Source organism: Myotis myotis, unplaced genomic scaffold (genome assembly GCF_014108235.1).
Source record: "Myotis myotis isolate mMyoMyo1 unplaced genomic scaffold, mMyoMyo1.p scaffold_m19_p_17, whole genome shotgun sequence".
NCBI classification, from domain to species: domain Eukaryota; kingdom Metazoa; phylum Chordata; class Mammalia; order Chiroptera; family Vespertilionidae; genus Myotis; species Myotis myotis.
This window is the reverse complement of record NW_023416321.1, coordinates 16,937,151-16,951,715: the sequence shown is the minus strand read 5'-3', so window position 1 is coordinate 16,951,715 and position 14,565 is coordinate 16,937,151. Positions and strand designations below refer to the sequence as shown.

The 14,565-nt window shown below is 42.2% G+C and overlaps 1 protein-coding gene across 1 annotated transcript; it reads left to right on the top strand.

Moving 5' to 3' along the window:
- Positions 1-4,337: 4,337 nt before the first annotated feature.
- On the top strand, positions 4,338-14,555 carry APOH (apolipoprotein H). The gene is made up of 8 exons (XM_036342007.1): positions 4,338-4,472; positions 4,845-5,021; positions 6,672-6,768; positions 8,031-8,107; positions 8,218-8,406; positions 10,731-10,910; positions 12,580-12,777; positions 14,384-14,555. Exons 1-8 carry the CDS (start codon positions 4,409-4,411, stop codon positions 14,437-14,439), a joined length of 1,038 nt encoding a protein of 345 aa, XP_036197900.1. The 5' UTR covers positions 4,338-4,408; the 3' UTR covers positions 14,440-14,555.
- The last annotated feature ends 10 nt before the right edge of the window (positions 14,556-14,565 follow it).

The window sequence follows — 14,565 nt, the reverse complement described above, 5'->3', positions numbered from 1 at the left end:
TGTCAAACCTCTCCAAGTTTCTTTTCCTGGTGTTTGGATTCTCTCTCTCTCTTTCTCCATCCGCCATGGAGCTTCATGGCATAAAACAACTTGGCTCCTCTTCACTAGTGCCCTCTCTTTCTCACCCATTGAGGGAATTCTCCACAGGAAAGCCGAGCCCGGGAGTGATCTAGTGACAAACAATAATCCATCTCGTGTTTGACTATGTGGAGTGTGTGTGTGTGTGTGTGTGTGTGTGTGTGTGAGAGAGAGAGAGAGAGAGAGAGAGAGAGAGAGAGAGAGAAATATTGTGATTTCATCACAAAAGGGAAAGGGCCACCATTGTTTTATATTTGTGGCGGTATGCTTTTCTTCTTATCATGGAGCACAATGTTCATTAAAAGCATCATTTGAGAGAACCAAGATGGCGGCATAGGTTAACACCGGAGTTTGCTGCTTTGAACAACTACTTCAAAAGTGAAACCAAAAAACGGAAGGGACATCACCCAGAACCACAGGAACGCTGGCTGAGTGGAAGTCCTACAACTAGGAGGAAAGAGAAACGCATGCGGACACTCAGAGGAGGCGCAGTGCTGAAGTCAAATTCTGAGGTGCAGAGTGCGCGGAGCGGGCTGGCGGCGGAGGGCGCGGTTGGCGTTTTCAATCGGGAGGGAGTCGCAGACTCTGAGCTCCAGATACAGACGAGTCTTTAGCGACCCAGACTCAAACGGGAGAAGCGGGACTGTCTGGCTTCGGTCAGAGCGAGTGCAGCTTTCTCTCCGAGCTTTGCAGCGGGTGCTGGGACTCAGAGAGGCAGAGCCCCTGGGGACAGGACTGAGAGCCGCCATAACTGCTCTCTCCGGCCCACCCTGTTGATCCTGTGCGACCCGCCCCGCCCAAGCCCTGCACACAGACTTTTGCCAGATAGCCTCAGGCAAAGGCTAGATTAGCACCTCCCTAGAGGACAGAAGTTCTCTCACTGCTGACACAGCTGATTCTCATAGCCACTTGGCCTGGAGGTCAAACCCTCCCTGGAATTAGCTACAACAATCAAGATTTAACTATAAGACTGCGAACAAAGACCACTAGGGGGTGCACCAAGGAAGCATAACAAAATGCGGAGACAAAGAAACAGGACAAAATTGTCAATGGAAGATATAGAGTTCAGAACCACACTTTTAAGGTCTCTCAAGAACTGTTTAGAAGCCGCCGATAAACTTAATGAGATCTACAAGAAAACTAATGAGACCCTCGATCTTATATTGGGGAACCAACTAGAAATTAAGCATACACGGACTGAAATAACGAATATTATACAGACTCCCGACAGCAGACCAGAGGAGCGCAAGAATCAAGTCAATGATTTGAAATGCGAGGAAGCAAAAAACAACCAACCGGAAAAGCAAAATGAAAAAAGAATCCAAAAATGCGAGGATAGTGTAAGGAGCCTCTGGGACAGCTTCAAGCGTACCAACATCAGAATTATAGGGGTGCCAGAAGATGAGAGAGAGCAAGATATTGAAAACCTATTTGAAGAAATAATGACAGAAAACTTCCCCCACCTGGTGAAAGAAATGGACTTACAGGTCCAAGAAGCGCGGAGAACCCCAAACAAAAGGAATCCAAAGAGGACCACACTAAGACACATCATAATTAAAATGCCAAGAGCAAAAGATAAAGAGAGAATCTTAAAAACAGCAAGAGAAAGAAACTCAGTTACCTACAAGGGAATACCCATACGACTGTCAGCTGATTTCTCAACAGAAACTTCGCAGGCCAGAAGGGAGTGGCAAGAAATATTCAAAGTGATGAATACCAAGAACCTACAACCAAGATTACTTTATCCAGCAAAGCTATCATTCAGAATTGAAGGTCAGATAAAGAGCTTCACAGATAAGGAAAAGCTAAAGGAGTTCATCACCACCAAACCAGGATTATATGAAATGCTGAAAGGTATCCTTTAAGAAGGGGAAGAGGAAGAAAAAGGTAAAGATACAAATTATGAACAACAAATATGCATCTATCAACAAGTGAATCTAAGAATCAAGTGAATAAATAATCTGATGAACAGAATGAACTGTAGATTATAATAGAATCAGGGACATAGAAAGGGAATGGACTGACTATTCCTGGGGGGGAAAGGGGTGTGGGAGATGCGGGAAGAGACTGGACAAAAATCGTGCACCTATGGATGAGGACAGTGGGTGGGGAGTGAGGGCGGAGGGTGGGGCGGGAACTGGGAGGAGGGGAGTTATGGGGGGAAAAAAAAGAGGAACAAATGTAATAATCTGAACAATAAAGATTTAATTTAAAAAAAAAAAAAAAAAGAATTTAATCAGCCGGGCTGGTGGGGCTCCGTGGTTGAACGTCAGCCTGTGAACCAGGAGGTCACAGTTCAATTCCTGGTCAGGGCACATGCCCAGGTTATGGGCTCCATCCCCAGAGTGGGGGGTGCAGGAGGCAGCCAGTCAATGATTCTCTCTCATCACTGATGTTTCTATCTCTCTCTCCCTCTCCCTTCCTCTCTGAAGTCAATAAAAATATATACTTTTTTTAAAAAAGAATTTAACGGGATGCTGAACAGAAGAGTGTTTGTCTGGTAAGTCCTAAAGTCTTGTACAAATGCAAGGTGGGTTGGTCCTTTTCCACTTCACCACGTCCTCGTTTGAGAGGAACTGAGTTGAGAGCTCCCCTTTTCCAAGCCAAGTCTCCCACCCAAACTGGCAGATGCACGTCCCTGCATCCCCAGTGACTGTGAGTTAGGAAGCAAGACATGACCCAAGGAGGGCGCATACAACATTTACCCTGGAGCCCACATTTCAAACTTACAACCGCACCCACCACCCTCGCTTCTCAATTGCTTTTTAGCAAATGGCTAAATGCTAGTTGCACAAGGACCCAAGCAACTCCCAGAGCTTTCCATCTGCTCCCATGCAAGCAGGTACTTACCAGTTCTCTCCTGACGCTTTCCCAGACCTGTCTGGGGAGAAGTGTTACCAGTGCCCGATGAGTCCTGTGTCATCTGTCCCCTACCTTACCTCTTTGGATAATAAAATCCAAAAACAAAGCAAAACATCAGCACCAGGAGGAAACTTTTTGTTTTAAATCTCAGAAATATTATGTTGAGCAAAAGATGCCAGACACAAAAGAGTACAAATTGTATAACCCCATTTATATTAAATTGTAGAACAGACAAAACTAATCTATAGTGATAAAGATCAGAACAGTGAGTTTGGGAGAGGAGAGGTTGACTGAAGGAAGGCACAAGGAAACTTATTTATGTTCGTCAAGTGTTTTCTTCTTTTTTCCCCCCTCTTTATTGAATTTATTGGGGTGACGCTGGTTAACAAAAGTATACAGGTTTTAGCTGCACAATTCCACAAGACATCATCTGTACACTGTATTGTGTGTTCGTCACCCCAAGTCTCCTTTCATCACAATTTACCCCCCATCCTCACCCTTCCACCTCCTCCCTTCTTCTTCCCCCCGAAATCACCACACTGTTGTCGGAGGAAACTTTTGAGCTAATGCCTAAACCCATTATTTGTTGGTGTCACAAGTATTCACATATCAAAACTGAACCTTAGATTTCAAATACCTGTACAGTTTATTATAAGTCAATTAAGCCTCAACAAAACTGTAACTTCTTTAAAAAGTCAAAGAGTTAAATACACTAGAAGAAACAGACCAGCTTGAAGACTAGTCCGAGGACCAGGTGGCTCGACCGATGTAGGAAGTAGTAAGAATGGAGGAGCAAGGCTTTGTGTTGCTTTGCTGTGAGCAGATGGCCGCTTCAAGGATAGCTCCAAATAGCTAGAACTCCCAGGAGGATCTTGTTACTAACTGCAGGGAAAAGAGGAAGCTGGAAGAAATAGTCATCGTGTGAGAGAATAATGAGCTCAGGTTTTTTAGGCATTTTAATGATAGGTACCTCGGTGATGTTCTTTCGACTCATACATCTGTTCTAGAAGCTGGAATATCATTTTAGAGGTGTGAATACCGAAACCCAGAAAGTAAGCCATAGTCCTAAGTTTATACGCCCAGGCTGTGGGTGAAGCAGCCTTTTGGTGATCCATCCACTATGAACACAGAACAGAGGATGGAGAAACCAGAGGTCTAGACTGAAGACCTGGCAATCTTGGAATCGCCAGATTCTGTCAGCAGCAATAATGAACTATTTCGTGCCTTAACACAAAGTTCTGGAGACAGACACCATCAACTAAAGGTTTCACAACAGACCCACAGGAGTGGAAAGTAAATGATTAAAGAATGTAGGTCTCCGAGTTCCTTTCAAATCCTGATACTTTATCTTCTATTTACAGAGATAAAAGTACACAAAAATGGTTAATAGTTAAGCAGTTTTATATGTGCATCCTCTCTTTTTGGTAGAGGAAAGCCACTTTGGTAGTGCCAGTGAGAATCATCCACAATGATTTCTCCAGCGCTCTTCTTGTTCTCCAGTTTTCTCTGCCATGTGGCTGTTGCCGGACGGAGTAAGTACTCTTCGCTTTTTGCAAAAATAATTGATATATCCAACCCCCTGGCATATGCTGGGGATCACTAATGATAACTTGAGTTCTCTTTAGGGTGGATGCCGGAGAAACTGGATTAATACTTATTTTTTAACGTTGCCATGTTTAAAGGTCCTCCGGAAGATCCTTAGACAATTGAAGCCTCAGTGTGCTGACCTGTACAATGGGAATAACAATAGTACCCTTCAAAGGGTGGTTGAGATTAGATGAGATATGACACAGGACTTGGTAGAGTTACTTTTGGAAAGCATTAACGAGTTTTAATTTCTATGCCAGCTGAACTTAAAAATGCACCTATAGATTTCTTAACCAACTGCTTCTGCTCTGTTTCAGCCTGCCCCAGGCCAGATGATTTACCGTTTGCCACAGTTACCCCCTTAAAAACATCCTATGATCCAGGGGAGCAGATAACGTACTTCTGCAAGCCGGGCTATGTGTCCCGCGGAGGGATGAGACGGTTTACCTGCCCCCTCACCGGAATCTGGCCCATCAACACGCTGAGATGTACAGGTAAGTCAGCGCCTTGTGCACATTCTCTCCCCTCCCTCCAATTCTGGACATTTTGGGCAGATAACCTACCTTATCATGTTCCGTGTGTGGAAGGCCAGCAGAGCTGTGGGGGAGAGGGGAGACTTGTGAAGAAACAAGAGGGCCCGAGAGCTTCTGCATGGGAGATGAGACCAAGGGCGGTAGGTACTATTTAGAGAAGGAGAGACAAACTTAGCATAGAGCTGGGAGAGATGTATAAAAGAGACCTGGCATGATCAAAGGAGAGGGAGAATCTGCAGAAGTGTAAAAAGAAGTACAGATACTCTGAAGTTGAAACAGATGCCAAGGAGACTCTTGAAAATAAAACATGAAGAATCATCGTATCTCAGGACTTTGCCTCAAAATAAAAACAGAATGAATAGTTACTGAAATGTCAATAAATTTTTATCTAAATTATGTATGTACTAGAGGCCCAATGCATGAAATTCGTGCAAGGGGCTCGGCCCCCGCCCGCCGCTGTGGCCACCTCTGCCTCAGCCCTCCTAGTCCCTGCTTCATCCGGAAGGTCATCCGGAAGGACATCTGGTCTAATTAGCATATTATGCTTTTATTGTTATAGTTTACATATAATATTTATAGTAAAGTATAAAAATACTACAGATTATACTAAATTAATAATATAACATAAATTACATACGTTGATGTTTCATTGTTGCTTTATGGTAGATGGTTGCTTTTATTCATCCTCAAAATTGGGTTCATTGATATCAAGCTGGCATTATTTTTACAGTCAAATATTGAGCAATAAACCAGAGGATTTCTGGCAATTTTATGTGGAAATTAAGCACTAAAAATAACTATATGGACCTATCTAGCTTCTGGTTATTTTAATCATAGGGACTGACTTCTGTGAACATTATACATGTCCATACAAGTGGTTTTAATATACTCTTTGATGAAAAAAGACCAAACAATATATTTTTAAAAAATATGTTTTTATTGATTTTAGAGAAAGAGGAAGGGAGAGGGAGAGAGAGAGAAACATCAATCGATGACTGCCTCCTGCATGCCCCTTACTGGGGATTGAGCCCATACCCCAGGCATGTGCCCTGACCAGGAGTTGAACCAGCAACCTCTTGGTGCATGGAATGACAACCAACTGAGCCACACTGGCCAGGGCAAGACCAACAGAATTTTAAATGAAAAACCACTATAACATCATTTGGGAATTTTTAAATTTAAATTGGCCATAACTCTGGAACACTAACAATTTCATTTTTCAAGTTATTTTCTGTGTATATTTTTGTATTATTATAGAGAGCAGATATCATTTTGTGTTTTCCTATTTTCATTAGCATGTCAGAAACATTGACTATGCCTCTATGATCTTCATAATCAATATTTTATTGGCTGCATTATATACAGTTGATTTATCATCATTCATTAACACAATACCCTGATCATGAACTTTTAGGCTGTTTGGTTTTTGTTATTAGAGGTAGCTATGTAATGAACACATTAATGCATACATCGTTTGACTTATTTTAGTTATTTTCTTAGAATAGTTACCAGTAGAGTTATTGGATCAACGGATAGAAAGGAGTTTATATATTTTTATTTTAATACAAAATTCTATAAATAGATATTTACCTTTTTATCTTTAAATCACAGCCAGAGTGTGTCCTTTTGCTGGAATCTTAGAAAATGGAGCTGTACGCTATACAACTTTTGAATATCCCAACACAATCAGTTTTTCTTGTAACAACGGGTAAGAACTTCTGAGTGACTGAATAGCTAATAGATGAAGCACATTTCTATGCCCTTAAGTTAAACATCAAGACTGGTCCATAATTTATTTCTAGCCTTGGGCTTGCTGAATACAAATTACTAAATACACAATGGTGTTGAGGGTGGGTAAGGGGTGGAGAATATGATAATTACTGAAATATATCCAATTTTGGGGTGCTTCTCATTAGTTACTTATCTGAGGACGTACATTGAAATTATTGAAACTAGATGGTAATTCCTTATAATTTCTGGCCCAAATCTTAGCACGAGGATTAAAATATTTTAGGAATTAGATTTGGGCTTTAGTTATGAGGCTAACTTGATTGACTGACCTGGTAGTCTCTAGAGAGAATTCTGAGGCAAAGGGTGGGAGTATGATGATGTGGGACATAGTTCTCTTCATTCTCAGAACAGCACAACATCCCCAGGTAGAAAGCACTGTGGCTGGTAAAATAACTCATCTGCCTTCTGAGCAAAGACACCACTGGTGATGTTGGCAATAGCACGTTGGCTGCAATGCAGTCGGGCAAAACCTTACCGAGGAAGGCGGTTGGAGATTAAGACATACTGTGTGTGAAAGAGAAATGCAGTCCTTTCTCTGAAGCACAAGTTATTGGTAGGTCTGATGACAAGCAACATTAAAAAAATTGGCTTCCAGGACAGAATGTTACATTTTCAATGAAAATAGACTGCATTGGCATTTTGATTGTTTAATTTCTTTTTAATTTTTAAATTACAGTTGGCATACAATATTATAATAGTTTCAGGTGTAAAACAACGTGATTAGACATTTGTATGACTTACACAGTGATCACCCTATTAGACGGCATAGTTTTTACACATTCCTGTTAATATGCTCTGAGAAAAGGAATAGTAGAGATTACTCAGTTTGATTCATGTTGTGATCCTGAAGAAATAAAATGGTTTTTGTTGTTGTTTTTGTTTTTTGGTTTTTTGCTTCATATAAGAATCAGTTAGTTTATCCAGCTGGCTGAAGATGAGGGATTTGGGGTTTGGCTTCTACACTCACCAGCTATGGAACCTTCCCATTCTTTGGTGATTCACCGGCAGCGTTAGGCTGGAGACTTGAGCCTTAGATGTGTGTTAAGCTCTTCAGGAAAACCACATTATGGGAACGAAGTCAACAGTGTTCATCTAAAGCAATGCACAAGGGAGAAGACATTTGAGAAGCTCTCGATGGATTCTCTTCCTGTTTGATGGATTACATTTTTCCTTTCGCAGGTTTTTTCTGAATGGAACTAAATCTGCTCAATGCACTGAGGAGGGAATATGGAGTCCGAACCTCCCTGTGTGTTCCCGTGAGTCTGTGGGTCCCAGTTATGGGGAAGGTGACCAGTAGGTTTGCCTGGGACTTTTCTGGTTTCAGCACTGTAAGCCTCATGAAAATGATAGTTCTTTCTTTTTTCAGCTGTAACCTGCCCTCCACCACCCACACCTAAATTTGCGGTACTTAGTGCTTATGAGCCATTGGCTGGAAACAGATCAGTCTATGGAAAGCAGGCGGTCTTTAAATGCCTGCCCAACTACGCCATGTTTGGAAATGACACTGCAACCTGCACAGCACATGGAAACTGGACTCAGTTACCAGAATGCAGGGGTAAGTACAAAGAGAAGAGAAAGCGATTAGGATAATGCAATTCCCATTTTTGAAAACTATTGAACATTCCGCTATGGGTGTTTCAGTGACCTTGTTTGGCATTGGTGGTAAGTGGTGAGCATAGCTGCCTTCCAGATGACCGTGTTCAACAAATGCTTGTTGGCTTTTACTATGTACCAGGCGGGGTGCTAGGTGTTCGGGATACCAGATGCAGGAGACCCAGCTTCTGACCTCAGGGGAAGTCTATATAATGCGATGAACTCTCTGGAGCTGCCTGGGAAAGCTTTCCAAGGAAGGGGCTTGGAGGATGAGTGGATAATGAGGGGGAGGCATGCCACACAGAGCGCAGGATGTGGAAAGTCTGGAAGGCGTGAAAGAACAGGGTGTGTGCACAGACAGCGGGATATTGTGGCGAGGCTGGTGAAGAGAAGCCTGGGTTAAACTGGGGTGTCTCAGGAGATGAAGGTAAAGAAAAAGCACCGGGTTGCAGTCATATTGTTACCTGCTTTTACCTACATGTAAGAATCACAAAAAATATTTGATTTTAAGGACTTATGCAGACTCTTCCTCCTTGAATTTGACCTCGCGTCACCATCTTTACATTTGTCAATTGTATAACCAGCAGACAGATAGAAGTGATCATGCTGACGAGGATTATACTAAGGACCGTTAACGTCTCCTGTAGTGGATATTTTAGGTATTTGTTGAATGATTCAAAACTCAAGTGCTTTTTAGCATGGGGAAACTATTAGTAATAATACCTAGGACCTTTTGGGGGCCTTAACTCTAGGCTAGGCACTGGTCTCTTGCTTTGTATATGTCATCTCAATTAACTCTACCAAGTCCTAAGCAGTAGGTACTTAAAAAATATTTTTTCCAACCCTTTACCTAGATGTAGCAACGTCAGCGTGTTGTGACATTCTCATTCTCCGCCCCCCTCCAGACACCTTTTCCCTGAACTATCTGAAAATAAGTGGTACGCATCATGACACTTACCCATAATACTTCAGCACGAATGTCCTAGGAACAAGGACATTCTCCTATATTATCACCGTGCCCAAGACATTTAACATGTTTTTAAGTATTAACAACAAGCATTTAAACAATTGTAAGAATACTAGAGGCCTGGTGCACTGGTGGGGTCCCTCAGCCTGGCCTGCAGGGATCAGGCCCAAACCAGCTCTCTGACATCCTCCAAGGGGTCCCAGATTATGAGAGGGCGGTTCTCGGGTGACGCACCCCAGAATAGGGCTCCCTACTCTCTGGTTCCAGGTGTATCACCCGAGAACCACTGCTGCCAAGTCACTGCAGCTCAGCAGCTCCTGTGTTGAGCGTCTGCCCCCTGGTGGTCATTGCTAATGGGGGGTGTAGTCAATCTTTTGGTAAAGGATCTCTTTCCCTCTGGAATTAGTGAGCTACCTGTGGGTCATACTTGACAACTGTGTGGATATGCACTCTCTAGGCGTCATTTTTGCATCCACTGATGATCCAATTATGACATTGGTGGTTGCAAAATGATGACATTCTAATTCTTTCTTTCCTTCTATATTGATTAGCTGGCATTTTTCTACAGAGAAGAGCCTTTCTCTTCCACGGACTGTTAATTTTAGTACTATTATAGACTCAGATTCTTTCTCATTTGATGTGTGGAAGAGCCAACACTGAGTCCAGCAGTCCAACTCTGAAGTCTGTCCTTTAAACTACCTCATTACTCTCCCTCCCAGGAGCTCTGTGCTCCTGGCTCCGCCCTTGCTCTCTTGTATTCTGGTGACTTGGGGTACGGGGTTGGGGCTCTGCTGTTGGGGCCTTAAGAAGACCTGGAAGCAGCACCATTTTTCTCCTTCATATTTTGTGCTGCCTTCTTGTATAGTCTGAAGACAATCATGAGAATTAGATTTAACATTTAAAACCCAACTAATGGTGTGCTGGTGTGCATGAAGGGAGTCTTTGTGTTTTAATTTCATGGTTTGTTGATGAAAAGAAACTGGCTTTTTTTCTTCTTTCAAACTCACCATCTTAGACTGCATAGAGATGAAATTCACAACAAATAATGCCTTATGATTATGTGAAATCCCAAAGAACTTGGTAACTCATTTATATAGTTTCAAAGTGGTTTTGTTTCTTTAAAAAAAATATTCAGGTTCCCATGAGTATAAGATAAGGGGGACAGAATTAAGCACCAAGGTACCTGTAAATTTCATTCCAGTCACAGGAGCACCCAGTGATCAATGGTATAAGGGATATTAGAATGTAACTGCGTATTCCATGACTACTGGACAACATTACTACTTATACTAATATGTCTTGTTAAATGAACTTTTTAGAAGTAAAATGCCCATTCCCAATAAGACCAGACAATGGATTTGTGAACTATCCTGCAAAAGAAGCACTTACTTACAAGGATAAAGCCACCTATGGTTGCCATGATACCTATGTCTTGGATGGCCCAGAAGAAGTAGAATGCAACAAATTCGGAAACTGGTCTGCACAACCAAGTTGCAAAGGTATGAAATATGGGTGAGGTCTTAAAAATGTCTCTGAATCTATCCAGTGGATCACCCTTACTTGTTCCAATCATTTTCTACTTATTGCTCAGACTTGCTTCACAGCTATTGGTGTGTGAAAGACTCACAGGTGCATGGGGCAGCTTCATGCTTAGCAAGCTCATTTGAAATTAAAGTGTATGAAATAAACAGATCTTTTATGAGCCTTGATAGTATGGTGTAAGAGTGTGTGGGCTTCCTATAATGCTTTGAAGTCTTTGCCTATGAACATCCATTTCTGCTTGGTTCTGGTTGAGATTCTTCTCACTGTTGCAAAAGCCAACCACACAGTCGAGCTACTTCAAGGAAAAGGGGGCTTATAAGTGGGAAACAGGCAATTAGAGGGACATTGAAGAACAGGAAATGAAACACAACCATTCCTCCTGAGAACTGGAGCTGAGATTCAGGAACAGTTGCCACTTTTTTTCATCTCTCAATGGCTTTCTCGCATCTCCATGTTTCTCTGCTTACTCACCTTGAACTTGCCTGGACTCTACATCAGGACCTCTCAACTAAAGGACTCATCACTAATGCATCTTTTTCCTGGGACACTCATTTGAGTTAGGTGTCTATCCTTGATATGGTCAGTGGTATGCTTATGCAAAGAACCACAACCTAGCACTATATATCTGCTCAGGTTGCTGTGGGCTGAACAATATAAGCAAAAAGGGAATTAGGCAGGGCAGGCAAAATAACATATGGCTAGTGTCTTAGGTTGTGGTACTTTAGAAGCAGAACCAGAAACAGGGATTTGAGTGCAGTTGCTTTATTAAGTGAGTGTGTCAGGAGAAAGAGAGTGAGGCAGGTAGGATGGAGTAGGAGACTGGTTCTCACACTTCACTGTGCATCAGAATCCTACAGAGTTTCTGACGCAGTAGATCTGGGCTAGGAGCTGAGAATTTGCATTTCTACCAGCTTCCCAGGTGTTGCTGATACTGTGGATCCAATTAACTTTTGAACAAGTATGGGGTCTCAGCAAGAGTCTAGCTTCAGTTCCATCTCCTTGGGAGCTCTGGACCATGAATTCTACCCCTGAGTTGATCCCACCAAGAGGCAGGAGAACCTGCTTTTGGTATCTCCTTGTCAGTTAGTCATTGGCTATAGGCTGTTCCCTTCTCTGACCCTGGGGTTGGAGACTGATTTGCATTACCTCCTGGGAGAGGTGGCATCCTTAAGGCTGAAGGCAAATTTTCAGAGAAAGGAACGTTTGTGAGCTATTATCAGCCAACCCTCACAGTGGCTGATGGGTGGGTGCATTAGCTCAATAAATGGGTTCTGAGTGGGCCAGCGTGATCTTACACACAATGGTGGTATCTGGTAAAAGCCCCTGTTCACCAAAGCCTAGAATCTGCTGCTTTTGCTCTGACCTTCTTGTGTGGCTACTGCAGGGGAAGAAAAGGCCATCTTGGAACCCATGACTAATGGTTCTATTGGTAAAAAAAAAAACAAAACACAAAAAACCCTGCTATTAGGAATGATATTGATGTTATTCAGTGTATACAGGCTTGGACTCTTCTTGTCTTGAGCAATTCGTTTCAGATGTACTCATCTACAGGCTGAAAGGCTACATTCTCTTTAAGAAAGACTAATAGAACTCCTAAGTCTTAACTCCAAATATTGTCTCTTTCAGCGTCTTGTAAAGTGTCTGTTAAAAAAGCTACTGTGATATTCGAAGGAGAGAGAGTGAAGATCCAAGAAAAATTTAAGAATGGGATGCTGCATGGTCAGAAAGTTTCTTTCTTCTGCAAAAATAAGGAAAAGAAGTGCAGCTACACCGAGGATGCTCAGTGCATCGACGGCACCTTTGAGGTCCCCAGCTGCTTCAAGGGTAAGTCAAACAGGGGAACTTTTAGCCAGGACTCCCGTGTGCCCCTCACCACAGTTACTACTTTTATTACACAGAGACCATAAGAAGCCATGTCACTATGGTCACTGAACTTTTAAAAAGAGATGGGGACAGGAGGCGTAGGGAGATGAAAGATGCATTCGGTTTTTTTACTTGAATAAACATTTTTCTTTTCAATTCTTTTCTTTAATACTCGGGGTTGTGGCTTTATTTGATGAATATTGAGGTGAATTATGCCCATCTTGTATAATTCCAAATTAAGCTTGAATAGCTAATAATAATGATGATGATGATAATAATACTGGTCATGATAATGTAATGTTTGCCACCTCTTGGTCCCAAATTATAAAGAACTCACCCCAATTTACAAAGTGACTTATGGCAAAGGTAATTGGTTTATACATCTTATTACATTTCCCCCACTTCCTTCAGCAATTCCTAGAGTTGAAAAAGGATCCACGGGAGCATAATAGTCACCAGAGCAAAATATTTTAAGGAAGATAATTATGTCTGTGTGAGATAAAAACCTGTACAATGGCCAGCATTTAGAGCTTCCAACCTTGTAAGATTTCAGGTTTAGGGTCTAAATATCTTTGTTGTATGAAGGAAGGACCAGCAGAGGCTGATGCTGTTGTTGGCTCTAGTCTAGAAATGGCCCAAGCACGTGGACAGCCCTGTACCAGCAGCTGGAGAAAACAGAGTTGGGAGCAGGTGTAGGGAAGAGGAGAGAGGTCTGAGAAGTGGCCAGTTTGAGAGACAGAGGGAATGATAACTAGTAGATAATATCCACCTCATAGGTTTGATGATTAGAAACATCATGCATGACATTCAATACGAAGTGCTCACCAATCAAAATTATTATCATTACAAAGATAGAAATGCACTGAATAAATTGTTGTGTGTGTGTTTTCTAAAAAAACACTTTTTAAAATTGATTTTAGAGAGAGGAAGGGAGAGAGAAAAACATCGATTGCTGCCTCCCGCATGCCCCCTACGGGGGATTGAGCCCATAACCCGGGTATGTGCTCTGGCCAGAAATGGTCAGACCTCTTGGTGCTTGTGACAACGCCCAACCAACTGAGCCACACGGGCCAGGGCAAATCATTGCTCTTCACAACACAGCAGAGCTCTGGTGAGATGTTAAATACCCAACTGACAAAGCACCACAAGCCTGATACAAATCAGTACAAAAAAATAAAGGTTAGAAGAGGAAAATTAACAAACAAACAAACAAACAAACAGGGCTTTGTCCAGATATTCCTTCAGGCCAGTCTCCCTTCCAGGCTTGAGACAGATGCTGCACGGTTAGTGCACTGGAGAATAAATAAAAGGATGATTCTTTTCCAAATTTTAACCTTGACTCTCAGAGCGATAGAACCTTTTATTTTCTCCTCTCCTGGAAATGACCACCTTATCATTTCCCTGATGCTTTTTCATGTCACAGAAACCTCACGCCCAATGGTTTTGTTCATTTTATTCAATTTATTCTGCACGTTTATAAAATGTACTTGATTTGTCTTAGCCACTTAACACATTTAAGAAATGGTTGTTTCTCACAGAATGTTTACCCCCCCCCCCCCCCAAACAGAACACAGTTCCCTGGCCTTCTGGAAAACGGATGCCTGGGATGTCAAGCCATGCTAAACTGGTCTGGTCTTCAGATTCAAACTCCAACGTCATGTCTGTGTTTGTCCAAGAAACCTAATGGAAGTGGAAAAAATAAAGTGACTGAATGTATGGCCTTAGCCATTGCATCATTACTCCTAAGGG